This window comes from Bos mutus, chromosome 13 (genome assembly GCF_027580195.1).
Source record: "Bos mutus isolate GX-2022 chromosome 13, NWIPB_WYAK_1.1, whole genome shotgun sequence".
NCBI lineage: Eukaryota > Metazoa > Chordata > Mammalia > Artiodactyla > Bovidae > Bos > Bos mutus.
Window position 1 is genome coordinate 4,781,213 of NC_091629.1, and position 15,667 is coordinate 4,796,879.

Genomic DNA, 15,667 nt, shown 5'->3' on the forward strand with positions numbered 1-15,667 from the left:
AAGTATGATGCCTCATATTTGTTTTAAAATTCTAGCAAAAAAATGGTGAGAGGGAGATTTCCCTGGTAGTCCACTGACTTAAGACTCTGTGTTGCCAATACAGGGGGCGCAGGTTCCATCCCTGGTCAGGGAACTAAGATCCCACATGCCATGTGGCACATCCAAAGGATTAAAAACAAATGGTGAGAGGATCCATAAAAACAGATAAAATAAAACTGGTGAAATGTTGATAATTGTTGGGTCGGATGATGGTTCCATGAGAGTTCACTTTACTATTTTCTCTCCTTTTGTGTGTTTTTAAAACTCTTGTAAGAAAGGATTTAGAAGAAGACATAGAGATGAAATGCAAGTTAACATATCTCATGCATTGAGATATATTATCAGTACAAAGTTTTGGGAGTTCATCTGAAATGCAGACCTGAAATAAAGGCTAACTTTCTGTGTCCATGCAAAATAGATCTTGTTTCTTTTCAGAAAAGTTATAGGTTCAGTTATTCATTATGTTTCTATCTTGCCTACAGATGATTCTGGGCCACCTCCTTCTACTGTTATCAACCAAAATGAAACTTTTGCCAAAGTTGTTTTTAAGCCTAGTGTGGTCCAGCAAGCCAAGATCGCCCAGAATGGCATTTTGGGAGATTTCATCGTTAGATATGATGTCAATAGGGAACAGAGCATTGGGGACATCCAGGTAATGGGTTTGTTGTTGCTGTTTCTCATTGGTTCCATGACACTTTTAGTTAGACCCAGAATGAGGGATTTCAGTACTCACCTGAGAGAGTGAGAACTACCGACTCTTAGGAAATCTGTTTTAACACCAAATGTGTCTCCGAGTCCACCAGGGATGTTCTCTTGCTAGAGGCTGGGGATATCTATTTCCTGCTTCAGTAATCTGGAGGCAAATGAAACCTATAACCTAATTTTCCCTGAGGTGCTTTAGATGAAATTAGAACTTAGTCTGTCTTTTTAATTTAGAGAAACTGGCCCATGACTCAATTTCCTGTAAGTCATATTTGTCCAGAGACAGGGTAGGATTATCAAAATGTATTAACGTGCATCCAGCATGCAGGCAATCTTTATGTCGGAACATGAAAGATGCTTAGGAAAAAAACAGATCATGCAGGAAGCAGGATTCTTGAGTGACAAGGGTCTAGAAGAGATGAATGATTTAAGTTGAGTCAGTGTAATTGATATATTTTTAAGGAATGATTTTACCCTTATCCAAATTAAATTAGCAAGTAGTTGGAGGAATCAGGACCATGGATGCTTTTGCTCTGGCGTCTGGCCCGAGACTCTGTTTCATGCTGTCTTTGACTTTTAGACGTTCCGTGGAATCTCCATTTTGGTTTGTTTTGCTACCTAACCTGGGCACTATCCGTTTTGCTTTCTCTTCCCTCCACCAGGTTCTAGACGGCTATTTTGTGCACTATTTTGCCCCCAAAGACCTTCCGCCTTTACCTAAGAACGTGGTGTTTGTGCTTGACAGCAGTGCCTCCATGGTGGGAACCAAACTCCGCCAGGTGAGTCCAGGCTTCTTTTTCCTCTTTCACCTTCGTCCAGGACAGCGATGTTCTCGGTGAACAGGATTCAACTGACACAAAATGTCTGCTTTACCATTCATCTGTCCCTGCCTGTGGGGAACATTCCTGAACAGGTTCAGGGAAGCCACTGACATGAACTGTCATTTCAGCATGGGGGTTTTAGGAGAGCAGAGGGCTGCAGAAACACCTTGAAATAAAGGGAACTGGGGGATAATGCGAGTGAGATAAGAATACAATGAGGAGGCCACTGAATAGCACCATTGTGGATGGAATAATTCTGTTCAGTGATGGTGTCCATTGAGAATAACAAAATAAAGTCATTGGCAGCCCCTTGGCCTATGATTAGAACCAAAGACCTGTATCTCAATAATTCAGGACTCCCTGGTAGCTTAGCTGGTAAAGAATCCTCCTGCAATGCAGGAGACCCTGGTTTGATTCCTGGGTCGGGAAGATCCCTTGGAGAAGGGATAGGCGGTATACCCACTCCAGTATTCTTGGGCTTTCCTGATGGCTCAGACAGTAAAAGAATCCACCTGCAATGTGGAAGACCTGGGTTCGATCCCTGGGTTGGGAAGATCCCCTGGAGGAGGGCATGACAACCCACTCTAGTATTCTTACCTGGAGAATCCCCATGGACAGAGGAGCCTGGCGGGCTACAGTCCATGGGGTCACAAAGAGTTGGACATGACTGAGTGACTAAGTACAGCACAGCACAATTCAGGACTCATATTCTCACAGTACTTAGGAAGAATCTTAACATTCTAGGGATGGAGGACATTAAGGGGACATGTAGTCTATGCTGAAAAATTAAGTTATCACCTGAATGTAGCCATTTACATTTTTTTTCACAAACCACAGGAAAAGGCTATTCCTTGTCCTACTCTGATATCAGAAATGTCATAAATTTGCATTTATATTTCCAACTTACAGAGTGGAAAACAGAAAGAACTGCAGGTTGCCATACCAACAAATATCTCAATGGTCAACAAAAAATTAGGCCTCTTAGATTTTCTTTCTCAATTCATTATCCGTTTTTATCAATTAACAATAAATATGTGGTCTGATGAGTAAAACAGCATCTCATACCTCCTACAGACCCTCTGTCCCCCCTGTTTTCCCCTTTAAGTGCCCCTCTACATAGAATTGAACTTGATCTTAGCTCATAAACCCTTGCAAATATTTTCTCTCAGTTATCAGCTTTGTAGTTACTTTGGCCATTTCTATATAAATATTTAGTTTACACATTTTTTAACGTCTCATATATGTATATATATGCACTTTGTTTCAATGTGCTGCATGGTTGTTCAGATCTTAGTTCTCCAGACGCAGATTGAACCTGGGTCCCCTGAATTGGAAGCCCAGAGTCTTAACCACTGGACCACCAAGGAATTCCCACTATAACATACTGATCTTTTTTCCATGATGTCTGATTTTGCCCCACCCCAATATAGTGAATGAAGAAGGCAATGGCACCCCACTCCAGTGTTCTTGCCTGGAGAATCCCAGGGATGGAGGAGCCTGGTGGGCTGCCATCTCTGGGGCTGCATAGAGTCGGGCACGACTGAAGTGACTTAGCAGCAGCAATATAGTGAAAACTACATTCCAAAATCTGATGCAAGGATTTGCTTTAGCCCTTTTTTTTTTTTTGAAGGATAGATAAGTATAATTTCTAACTGGCATTAGTGGACGATACTCTCTAAGCCAGATTTTCGTCATTCTTCAGCATTGCATTCTTGTAGTCAGCCTGCCAACTCCTTCGTCTCCTTTTTTTTTTTTTTTGCCTGTGCTGGGTCTTCGTTGCTACGCTCGGGTTTTTTCTAGATGCGGTGATGGAGGCTGCTCTTTGTTGTGGTGTGTGGGCTTCTCATTGCAGCAGCTTCTCTTGTTACAGAGCACAGGCTCAGCAGTTGGGGCCCGTGGTCTTCATTGCTCTGCAGCATGTTCTGTCTTCCCGGAGCAGGGACCACAGCTGTGTCCCCTGCACTGGCAGGCAGATGCTTCTCCACTGAACCACCAGGGAAGTCCCTAGAGCATCTTCAGTATGCTGAGGCATTTCACTAAGGGTATTACATGGATTGTTGAATTAAGGGATGTTTAATCTTTATGATAATTTGGTTGTCATCCCCATTTTACTGATGGAGAGACTGGGGCTTTGCAGGGGCAGATAACACAGCTGGTACATGGCAGGTCCAGGCTTTCAAGCCAGGTCTGACCCTGAAGGCCATGAATCAAACCAAGATACTGTGGAGTCTCAGAGCGAGTAACACAGTGATGAAGCAATATCCTCGTGGGCAGTCAACGGCGTGCAGGTGCCTACAAGGTCAATGCCTTGATGTTTCAAGACTCCATGGCAGAGGCTGCATCTCAGGAGGAGGGATTTCCTTGCCAAGAGCAGAGCAAGGATAGATGTCACCCTGTTTGTTATCCTCCCCTCCCACTTCGTTCTTGGATTCGTCATTGTTTCGTCACTAAGTTGTGTCTGACTCTGCGACCCAGGGGACTGTAGCCTACCAGGCTCCTCTGTCCATGGCATTTTCCAGGCAAGAACACTGCAGTGGGGCTTCATTCTGGGGTAGGAAACTCCATTCCTTGCGAGGCACTGAGCATCTGGCCTGCACTCTTGCTGGCTTTTAAACCACAGCATGGCCTCTTTCCAGGGAGAACCACCCTAGACCAGCAAACACATGTCAGAAGCCTCCAGGAAATTTCTAAAGCCTGTGGCTACCTTAAGTGGTTTTGAAAACCATTGAGTCTTTGAGCAGCTCTCAGCTTCTCTAAGGCCACAGCCCTGAGTGAGCAGCTTAGCTGGCTCTGAGTGGAGTCTGTACACAGTATCACATTCCCTGGAAGAGGAAAATTTGCCCCAAGCAAAGGGCTTTCATGATGTGTCTACAGGCTTGGCAACACCAGACATTTGGAATGGGTCCCTTGAATGCTGTGAAGACCATGAAGCGTCTTTCTTGCATTCTTATCCAAATGTTCTTGGCTCCCTTCATCTTTGATGGGCCTGAGATGTTTCACTGTAATTATCACAATCTCAGGCACATAGTTGCTACTGAGTAAGTACTTGAACAATTGATCTGTAAGGAATTGTAAGGATCATTTGAGTTGAAAATGTGTTCTTTTTTTTTTTTCAATTTTTAAAAAAATTTATTTGGTTGCATCAGGTCTTGGTTAGTTGCCCCATGGCATGTGGGATCTTAGTTCCCCGAACAGGGATTGAACCAGCGTCCCCTACAATGGAAGGCAGATTCTTTACCACTGGACTATCTGGGAAGTCCCCTGAAAATGTGTTCTTACTCAAGGGTCTATCAGTAACCTGGAGCAACCAAAGCTGTGTGCATTTGGCATCTTCCGGTTCTGTCCTGATCCTGGTAGGAGTGTGAGCCTAGAAGCCTGGGGGCAGCTTCAGCATACACTGCAGCCGTTGATGCCGGGGTCAGCTCCATGTTCTCTCCACGTGCTCTTCTGCTGAGTCAGGCAGGGTTTCTGCCTCCCAGCTTGAGTCTGTAAAACTTAGTGAGACAGGAGGTCTGAAGAGAAACAAAAAAACGGTGAGCAGGGTAAATCTTTTTTGATTCTTTCTAGTTGCCTGCTAAAGACACTGACACAAGCAAACATACGTGTGCTTGGGAGTTTGAAGGCTCGTTGTTCAGTCTCTCAGTCACTTCTGACTCTCTGTGACCCCATGGGCTGCAGCACACCGGGCCTCCCTGTCCATCACCCACTCCCAGAGCTTGCTCAAACTCATGTACATCGAGTGGGTGATGCCATCCAACCGTCTCATCCTGTCATCCCCTTCTCCTCCCGCCTTCAATCTTTCCCAGCATCAGGGTCTTTTCCAGTGACTCAGTTCTTTGCATCAGGTGACCAAAGTATTGAAACTTCACCTTCAGAATCAGTCCTTCCAATGAATATTCAGGGTTGATTTCCTTTAGGATTGACTGGTTTGATCTTGAGTCCAAGGGACTCTCAAGAGTCTTCTCCCGTGCTACAATTTGAAAGCATCAATTTTTTGGCTCTCAGCCTTCTTTATGGTCCAACTCTCACATCCATACATGAGTACTGGAAAACCATAGCTTTGACTAGATGGACCTTTAAGTGATGTCTCTGCTTTTTAATACGCTGCCCAGGTTTGTCATAGGTTTTCTTCCAAGGAACAAGTGTCTTTTAATTTCATGGCTTCAGTCACCATCAGCCCAAGAAAATAAAATCTGTCACTGTTTCCTTTTTTTCCCCATCTATTTGCCATGAAGTGATGGAACCGGATGCCATGACCTTAGTTTTTTGAATGTTGAGTTTTAAGCTAACTTTTTCACTCTCCTCTTTCACATTCATCAAGAGGCACTTTATTTCTTCTTTGTTTTCTGCCATTGAGGAGGGGGGGTATCATCTGCATATCTGAGGTTATTGAAATTTCTTACAGCTAATAGATGTCTGTTAAATACAGTTTCCATTGACAAGGTCTATACATTCTTTCCTTTCTTTCCCCTAATCTATATAATTTCCCCAATGGCTCAGCAGGTAAAGAATCCACCTGTAATACAGGAGACACAAGAGATGCAGCTTCAATCGCTGGATTGGGAAGATCCCCTGGGGTAGGAAATGACAACCCACTCCAGTATTCTTGCCTGGGAAATCCCATGGACAGAGGAGCCTGGTGGGCTACAGTCCACAGGGTTGCAAAGAGGCAGACGGAACTGAGCACTTGGGACGTTCAGTATAATTTCTATCACTTTTGCCCTCACATTTGCCGTTGGCTAAGGGACCCGCCTTGGTGACCAAGCAGTGGCTAATATATCAGTTTCCAGATGTCTTTCACGATGCAACTTTCTGCGGACCTGTTCCCAGGTTTATTCCCGTAATCGGTGCCATTCTGTGCCAATCCTCGACTCCAGTGTGGCTTTGGAAGCTTGTCATCCTTTTTCTGCTTAATGTAGTCAACAGTTTAGAGGGTAAAGAACAAGCATAGGGGTTCTTTTTTTATTGAAGCATAGTTGGTTTACAATGTTGTGCCGATCTCTGCTCTACCGCAAAGCAACTCAGTTATACACATGTAGACGTTTCTTATACTCTTTTCCATCATGGCTTATCACAGGATATTGACGATAGCTCCCTGTGCTACACAGTAGGACCGTGTTGTTTATCCCTTCTCAATGTAATAGTCTGCATCTACCAACCCCAAACTCCCAGGACAAGCACAGTGTTTCTTATCTGTAATTCTCAAAGTAAAATGAGGGCAAATGTAAGCTAGTGGATTGGAGAACCAGCATCTGAATTTCATTTGCACTTCCTTCATGGGCTTACTTCACCCTCCAAAACCTCACTTTCTTCTTCTCTGTGCAAAATTGGGTTTCCAAGTGCTGTTTGAACATTTTATGTGTAACCTTACAGGCAAGTAGTCCATGAGCTCCATGAATTTGGGAACCATCTTGGTTTTGATCATTAAAGTACACATTTCCAGCTCCTAGCACTGTACCTGGTAATGATTTTTGCCGAAAAACCCACGAGCCCATAAATTATGAACTGTAACTTTTTAAAGGCACAGTAGCTTTAGCCCCTGAGTGACCAGCACATACCCAGCACTCTAAGGATTTTGCATACAAATCTGTTCATTTCAGCTGCCAGCCAGCGGAATAGTCATGGTTATCCCTGCTTCATAGATGAGATGATGAGGGGCAGGAAGGTGATAATCAGTTCAGTTCAGTCACTCAGTCGTGTCCGACTCTTTGCAACCCCATGAATCGCAGCACTCCAAGCCTCCCTGTCCATCACAAACTCCTGGAGTTCACTCAGACTCACATCCATCGAGTCAGTGATGCCATCCAGCCATCTCATCCTCTGCCTTCCCCTTCTCCTCCTGCCCCCAATCCCTCCCAGCATCAGAGTCTTTGCCAGTGAGTCAACTCTTCACATGAGGTGGCCAAAGTACTGGAGTTTCAGCTTCAGCATCATTCCCTCCAAAGAAATCCCAGGACTGATCTCCTTCAGAATGGACTGGTTGGATGTCCTTGCAGTCCAAGGGACTCTCAAGAGTCTTCTCCAACACCACAGTTCAAAAGCATCAATTCTTTGGCGCTCAGTCTTCTTCACAGTCCAACTCTCACATCCATACATGACCACAGGAAAAGCCATAGCCCTGACTAGACGGACCTTTGTTGGCAAAGTAATGTCTCTGCTTTTGAATATGCTGTCTAGGTTGGTCATAACTTTCCTTCCAAGAAGTAAGTGTCTTTTAATTTCATGGCTGCAGTCACTATCTGCAGTGATAATAGTGCACCAAAATACATCAAGTTTCAAGTAGAAAAGTTTGGAGTCGAGCTCAGTCCACCCCACTCTGAAGCTCTTCACCAAACATTCTTCACTGCATCATCAGATATAACCTCAGACCAGCTCTCAAGCTTTTAAGCTTTACCTGTTCTCTTCCTTTCTTCTTTTTATAAATTATAGTTCATTTGCAATGTTGTCTTAGTTTCAGGTGTACAGCAAAGTAATTCAGTTACACCCACACATACACTGGAGAAGGGAATGGCAACCCACTCCAGTATTCTTGCCTGGAGAATCCCATGGACAGAGGAGCCTGGTGAACTACAACCCATGGGGTTGCAAAGAGTTGGACATGACTGAGCTACTGAGCACACGTGCATGCACAAATACACGTATACACATATATATTTATTTTTCCTCAGATTCTTTTGCCTTTAAGGTTATTACAAAATACTGAGTGTAGTTCCCTGTCCTTATTGATTCTTTTATTTATAGTACCTGTTGCTTTTATTTGTTGATTTGGCTGTGCTGAATCTTAGTTGTGGCACATGGGATCTTTAGTTGCAGCATGCGAACTCTTAGTTGAGGCATGTGGGGCCTAGTTCCCTGACCAGGGATCAAACTTGAGCCCCCTGCATTGGGAGCACAGAGTCGTGGCCACTGGACCACCAGGGAAGTCCCTATAGTACCTGTTCTTATGCCAAGTGAGGAGATCTCTTGAATGCTGCGCACCGCCGGTGACACGGTTGGAAGAGAGAACTCCCTGCACAAATGCAGGCGGGGCGGCACAAAGGAGGGAGGCAAGCACACGCGCCAGAGGAGATCTCGTCTAAGAAACTTGTAGAGTCTCAGGAGCAGGCACTGTGTGGCTGTCTTGCAGATGAAAAATGGACAATATAAGGTTTGGATCCTCCTGCCTCTGAAAGCATAGCTTCAGTTCCTAACACAGTGTCCAGCTTCCCTCTTTCCAGTTTTCCAGGACAGGGGTCAGCAAACATTTTCTAAAAAATGACAGGTCAGTGAATGTTAAGCTTTGCAGCCTGTCGTGATGACTCAACCCTGCTGTTGTAGCACAAAGGCAGCTGCTGCAATGTGCAAAGACATGGGTGTGTCCTGTTCCCATAAAACAACACTTATTAAAAACAGAGAGCAGCCTGGATTTGGCCCCCAGGCCGTGGCTGGTGGACTCCTGGCTATAGTGACGGCTAATTGGTGCTGGCTAGAAATACTGTTTCAGTTTATAAATACTATGTATTCTCATCCCCTGAGCTGCCCTTGTCCAAACAGTACCTCTAGAAAGCATGTGACTTAGAAATATATTGCAAAACAGAAGTCTGGGCCTTGGGGCCATGGACAGAAGGCAGCGGGGAAATCTGGTGTCTTTTGGCTCAAACTCAGAAAAATGAGAAAATAAATGATGGATAAAGGGCAAAATATTTTTACCCTGGGCCACTCATGAAAACTTGGACTTCTTGTTTCCAAAAAAAAAATTTGCTCTTCAACAAAATCATAAAGAAAATGTTAAAAAAAATTGGAGGTACCCATTTTTAAAAAGGGCTTCCCTGGTAGCTGGTAAAGAATCCACCTGCAATGTAGGAGACCCTGGTTCGATTCCTGGGTTGGGAAGATCTCCTGGAGAAGGGAACAGCTATCCACTCCAATATTCTTGGGCTTCCCTGGTGGCTCAGCTGGTAAAGAATCTGCCTGCAATGCGGGAGACCTGGGTTCGATCCCTGGGTTGGGAAGATCCCCTGGAGAAGGGGACAGCTATCTCCAGTATTTGGAGAATCCCCATGGATAAAGGAGCCTGGTAGGCTACAGTCCATGGATCACAAAGAGTTGGACAAGACTGAGCAACTAAGCACATTTTTTAAAAATGTTGAAACAGTGAAGATTGAGCCAAATGAGGTCATGTTTAAAAACTTTTGAGGGGCACTTCCCTGGTGGCTCAGTGGTAAAGAATCTGCCTGCCAATGTAGGGGACATGGGTTCAATCCCTGGTCGGGGAAGAACCCACATTTGTGGAGCAACTAAGCCCATGAGCCACAACTATTGAGCCAACTTCTAGAGCCTGTGCTCTGCAACAAGAGAAGCCATAGCAGTGAGAAGCCTGTGCATCTCAAGTAGAGAGTAGCCCCCTCTGCCTGCAACTAGAGAAAGCCCACACACAGCAGCGAACCCAGCGCAGTTAAAAATAAAAATGAGTTTTGAGGATCTCTAAATGAAGGTACTGTGTGGTTATCATGGGAAGGAAAAAGGAACAATACAGAGCTTTGAGTTCTCTTGCATTGTCTGTTCAGAGTGCAGGCCTGGCAGACGGCATCAGGAAGCATGGTCATCCCATAACCAAGAGCCTTACTTGCCCTTCCTGGTGTCCTGACCTTGCCCATAAGTTTCTCCAGTGGGCATTGCCATCAGCCAACTTTCTCTGTAAAGGGCTAGAAGTATATGCTACAAGTCAAAATGAGATAACCTCTGTCGATCAAAGAGGATTGAATGAGATGAGAAATGTGGAAGTGGTTATCAGAGTGCCTTCGAGTGTTGTTATTGTTGGATTGCATCTGTTTGGTGGCTGCTGGAAGCTGCAAAGAGGGTGCAGTTCCTAAGAGCTGCCTGGGCCTGACGTAACAGCCACCTCGCTCTCTTGCTTAGGACCCCACGCTCCCCCAGGCTGGCATCCTGGCTTTGACTCCGGACTTCAATTCTCCAAAGTTGAACATCACGTTGATTATGTCCTGTGGGAGAGGTACAAGGCGGGGGGGATGCAAAGATGAACAAGACAGAGCCTTTTTCCCCAAGCGGTCCAGAGAAAAAGAAAAAGTCATGGAGAAAACTGTATGCAAGGTGCTCCCTGGGATAGACGTGAATGTAGGATCCGGTCACAGAGTAACCGGGGTGCTGGTCAGATTTCTCAGGGTGGAGCAGGGGCAACCAGGGCTTCCTAGGGGAGGGGAGAGTAAGTGAGTCTTTCCGAAATTAATTCAATGGATGGGGCAAGAACGGAGACCGAGAACATTCTTGTTTTGGCCACCCTTCAGCATGCGGGATCTTAGTAGGGAACGAACCTGTGTCTCCTGCAGTGAAAGCAGGAGAATATATTTTTAATATTTTTATAATAAGCAGGTTAGAGGTGGACCCCTAGCCTCCAGACCGCCAAGGAAGCCCCTCTCTTTCCCTGTATGTATGATCCTCCCATGCTGAAGTGCCGTGTGTTGTTCTTCCGTAACCATTCCATTGTTTCACTCTGACCGTGGCTCGTTCAGAGCCTCCCCAAATCTTTGTGTCTTGTCCTTTATGTTCATCAAGGCACATCCCTGGGGGTTTGCAATGAGTAGCCTAGGTGGACCTCTGCCAGGAACACAGGAGTCACGAGAACTCACATATAAGGGAAAGTTGAATGGGGCGAGGGGCGGTAAGAGAGTCAGATACCCCAAAAATCTGTAGACTGAAACGGGCAGGGCTCCAGAATCCAGGCATGCAGTTAGGCAATGTAGATTTCAGACCCTGGACAGCACTGGGGACCAAGCTCCATGCTGTCAGGCAGCAGCATGTGAGCACGCGGGCGAAGCACGCCAGCTGCAAGGGTCCGTGGCCTGGGGGAACCTTGTCTTGATCAGCATCCTCTTGTCCACTGACTGTTTGAGCAGGAAGCCGCACCTGGGGATGACTATCTGTAGCCCATGACCACCTGGATGCAGGTGGTGAGACTAAGTTCTTTCCCAGAATAAGAGATTTGGCATCAGCCTTGTGAGCAGATCCTGATAACTGCAAACCTCCCATGTGAAGAGAAGTGGAAAATATCATCTCTTTCAAGTCTTGAGTTATTTCTACATCAAGCAAGAGAAATCGATGTCCTTAATACATGATAAAGAATCAAAGAAATATTGTTGGCAAAGAACTTTTTACAAACATGTACCATGACATTATTAGGTAAATACTTGGTACATTTGTCAGAGCAAAGTCAAAACATTTGGTGATGGATTGTAACAATAACCAGAGCCTTCATATGAGAGAGACTTTGCTTCTCAAGTTAGAATAACATTAATCCAAACACAGACTAATAAAGTATAGTTATGTTTATATTGCAAAAGATAATGTAACATCTAAATATATTCAGACTTTTTTATTTAGCCAGAATTTAGTTAGAAATTATTCTCTTTTAGAACCAGTCCTAACGGAGAAGGCAATGGCACCCCACTCCAGTACTCTTGCCTGGAAAATCCCATGGACAGAGGAGCCTGGTAGGCAGCAGTCCATGGGGTCACTAAGAGTCAGACACTACTGAGCGACTTCACTTTCTTGCATTGGAGAAGGAAATGGCAACACACTCCAGTGTTCTTGCCTGAAGAATCCCATGGACAGAGGAGCCTGGTAGGTTACAGTCCATGGGATCACAAACAGTTGGACACAACTGAAGCAACTTAGCACACACACACATGCCCAGTTCATTTCACAGTCGCTCAGTTGTGTCTGACTCTTTGCATGCCAGGCTTTCCTGTCCATCACCAACTCCCAGAGCCTGTTCAAACTCATGTCCATAGAGTCGGTGGACATCCAGCAATCCAATCATCTCATCCTCTGTCTTCCCCTTCTCCTCCCATCATCAATCTTTCCCAGCATTAGGGTCTTCTCTAAGGAGTCAGTTTGTCGCATCAGGTAGCCAAAGTATTGAAGTTTCAGCTTCAGCATCAGTCCTTCCAATGAATATTCAGGACAGATTTCCTTTAGGATGGACTGGTTTGATCTCCTTGCAGTCCAAGGGACTCTCAAGAGTCTTCAACACCACAGTTCAAAAGCATCAATTCTTTGGCACTCAGCTTTCTTTATAGTCCAACTCTCACATCCATAAATGACTACTGGAAAAACCATAGCTTTGACTAGATGGACCTTTGTTGGCAAAGTAATGTCTCTGCTTTTGAATATGCTGTCTAGGTTGGTCATAACTTTTCTTTCATGAAGCAAGTGTCTTTTAATTTCATGGCTGCAGTCACCATCTGCAGTGATTTGGGAGCCCCCCAGAATAAAATCTGTTACGGTTTCCATTGTTTCCCCAATTTGCCAGGAAGTGATGGGACGGGATACCACGATCTTAGATTTTTGAATGTTGAGTTTTAAGTCAGCTTTTTCACTCTCCTCTTTCACTGTCATCAAGAGGCTCTTTAGTTCTTCTTCGCTTTCTGCCGTAAGGGTGCATGCAAACTGTTTTAAAATATTGGAAGATATGATGACTTCTAGCCCCAGTTTTCCAATGATGCAAAGAAAGCTTCTGAATTTCTGCTCTTTCTCTAAAAAGAATACTTTGGCCAGTAGAAAAATAGTTTTTTTTTTTTTCAACCAGTTCCTTGTATTGGTCATAGACACCTTTTGACGTTTTATGTTTCTTGTATTACAGGTTTCACTTTTTATTTTTAATGTAAATTATATAATGTGTTTCACTTTGGGAGTCACGACATAGGCGACAGCAGGGCACCAGGCTTTGTGTAATCAGTGTTTTCCTTTATGAGTCCTTGTAACCTCTTGGACTGTGCTTACTTTGTCATCACTAGGGTGATGTTTTTTAATGTTTGAGGTTCTTCTCTGAAACCAATCTGTTGCTAGATTTTTCTGGAACACATAATGATATGGACACGAATATATTATGGAGAAATGGTCTTTCTCACTCAATTTATTGCCTTGCTGGTAAAGATGGGATTTAAAAAAAATTACTTGGTGGGTCAGTCTGGATATGATTTCAAAAAACTTCAAACCATTGAAAGGCCTGTAGCATGTCCAAGTATGGTTACGCTGCCTTTTATGGAATCCATGCTTGTGCCCTTGAAATGCCAGTCTTGGAATACTCCCACTGAAGCGTCATCGGTGCCCAGGGCCCCGCAGCAACTGGCTGGCTCAGTATGGCTGCCCTGGTTTTAGCCGTGACGGTGACTGCAGGGTGACGTGGGTGGATGTCTGTGGAGGGTGCAGAGAGACGCCGAGGTGCTGGACATCTCCATCCTTCTCAGTGACGGCTTAGACAGGTAGTTTGAGGTTGCAGGGAGGGCCTGACATTGCAAAATTTGATGGGATCACTGACTCTTGTCTGTCCTTCCAGTAGCGGGACTCCATTGCCAGTCCTGGGGATGGAGCGCTCCCCCTGCTGGCCACAAGAGGGACTGCACTGCACAGGAGGACAGTCACACATCTCTTTCTGGTCCCCACCTGGGTCCCTTATCTCCACCCACCTGCGAAGGGAGAAGGCCCACTTGTGTCCAGTTGCCAATGGGTGTATGTCCCCTTCCTGGTATTACCTCTCAGAAACTTAGGGGGTTCTAGGGTACTTCTCTGTTGAGCACAATTCTCTGTCGTGGCTCGAGCCAGACTTTTAGAAGTTCTTAGCTTTCTTTTGCTTTTGATGAGAAGACTCACAGAGGATTTTCTCTTGGGTTCATCCAGAAGGAATGTGTGGAAAGGGAAAATGTCAGCTCCTCAGCAAACATTTTAGAATGGGGTGAGCGAGAGGACTGCTTCGGAGTACAGCAGGGCCGTTCTGCTGAAAGCTTGGCATATCTGGTGTCTAAGACCCTTGACCTTGGATTTCCTCTATGATGTCATGGGCTCGTAACCACTCAGGGACTGGGGTACAAAAACCTTTTGTGTCAGATTTGGTTCCTGGTGTGGGCGGTTCCGCAGGGACACAGAAAGATTTGAGGAGAGTCAGCGGGTACCCCGATGGAGTGGGTGGGCAGCTGGGTTTTCCATGGGCTCCACTGATGGGTCACCCTAATGGTCTTCTCTCCTTGGGGAACGTCTCAGAGTGAGTGATTCAAAACGTGTGTAGCTGGAACACTCACCCCCTCGAGGGCTGAGCCAAGAGCCTGCAGCTGCTCGGGCTCAGTTTTGTAGGGAAGGGAAAGGAAGGTCCATCTTGTCTCTAGGCTGGCTTAACACAGGGGCTCTGAGCCCGCCAGACAGAGCAGTTCCCAGAAACTCCCCGCCCTGGGAGCAGCCCTAACAGGGAGACAGTAAGCGTGTAAAAGGGGCTGCACATCCCGGGGCCCAGCCCTGCCCCTTTCCTGACAGACACCACCAGGGAAGGTTGCACAGTTCCTTTTCCTGAAGACCCACTAGACCAAGAGGGACCATCGCCAGCCAAGTTGGATGAACAGAGAATCTGAAACCGCGAGCTCCTTTTTATTTATTTACATTCTCCTTGCTCCTAAAAGAACTTAAGTGGACAGAGATGAAAAGGCTTACTTAATAATAAACCAGAGGCAGAGCTGGAATTAACTTCTAAGACATTGTTTTCAGAGGAAATACTTTCCCCCCTCCTTTCAACCCGAGGGACATACCTACAAGCAGAAGGATTCCTCACTAGCGAGCTGTTTCAAGGAGCCAGTCATCCCGATTCTCTTTGTTTCTACGAGGCTCAGATTAAAGGGAATCTTGTCTGAATGCTTCGTGCAGGCCAGGGTGCTTCTTTACTGTCTGAATAATGAGAAGTATTTCCTTTCCCTCTCTCCATTGTATTTGTGTGCCTTTCGTATCTCCCTTCAGTTCAGACACAACTTGGAACGTCGTAAGGAGCCCTTCTGATGACGTGTAGAGGCTGGTGTTTGCCGAGTGCCCTTCGGGGTCACCAAGGAGTGGATATGACCAGTCAGTGCCTCCAGGGTAGCTCAGGCCTTTGAACCAGCTTGCACCGTCCATTCTTATCTTTCTGGGCTTCCTCTGATCATTCTTGAGGCTTCCCTGGTGGCTCAGATGGTAAAGCATCTGCCTGCAATGCAGGAGACCCGGGTTCGATTTCTGGATCGGGAAGATCCCCTGGAGAAGGAAATGGCAATCCACTCCAGCATTCTTGCCTGGAAAATCCCATGGACGGA

General features: G+C 45.6%; 1 protein-coding gene across 1 annotated transcript in view; it reads left to right on the forward strand.

Annotated features, from left to right (window-relative positions):
• Window positions 1-15,667, forward strand: part of ITIH5 (inter-alpha-trypsin inhibitor heavy chain 5) — an 84,250-nt gene that overhangs the window by 44,356 nt on the left and 24,227 nt on the right. The window contains 2 exon segments of the mRNA XM_070380907.1: window positions 522-691; window positions 1,404-1,520. Of these exon segments, the coding sequence (XP_070237008.1) occupies window positions 522-691; window positions 1,404-1,520 (287 nt within the window).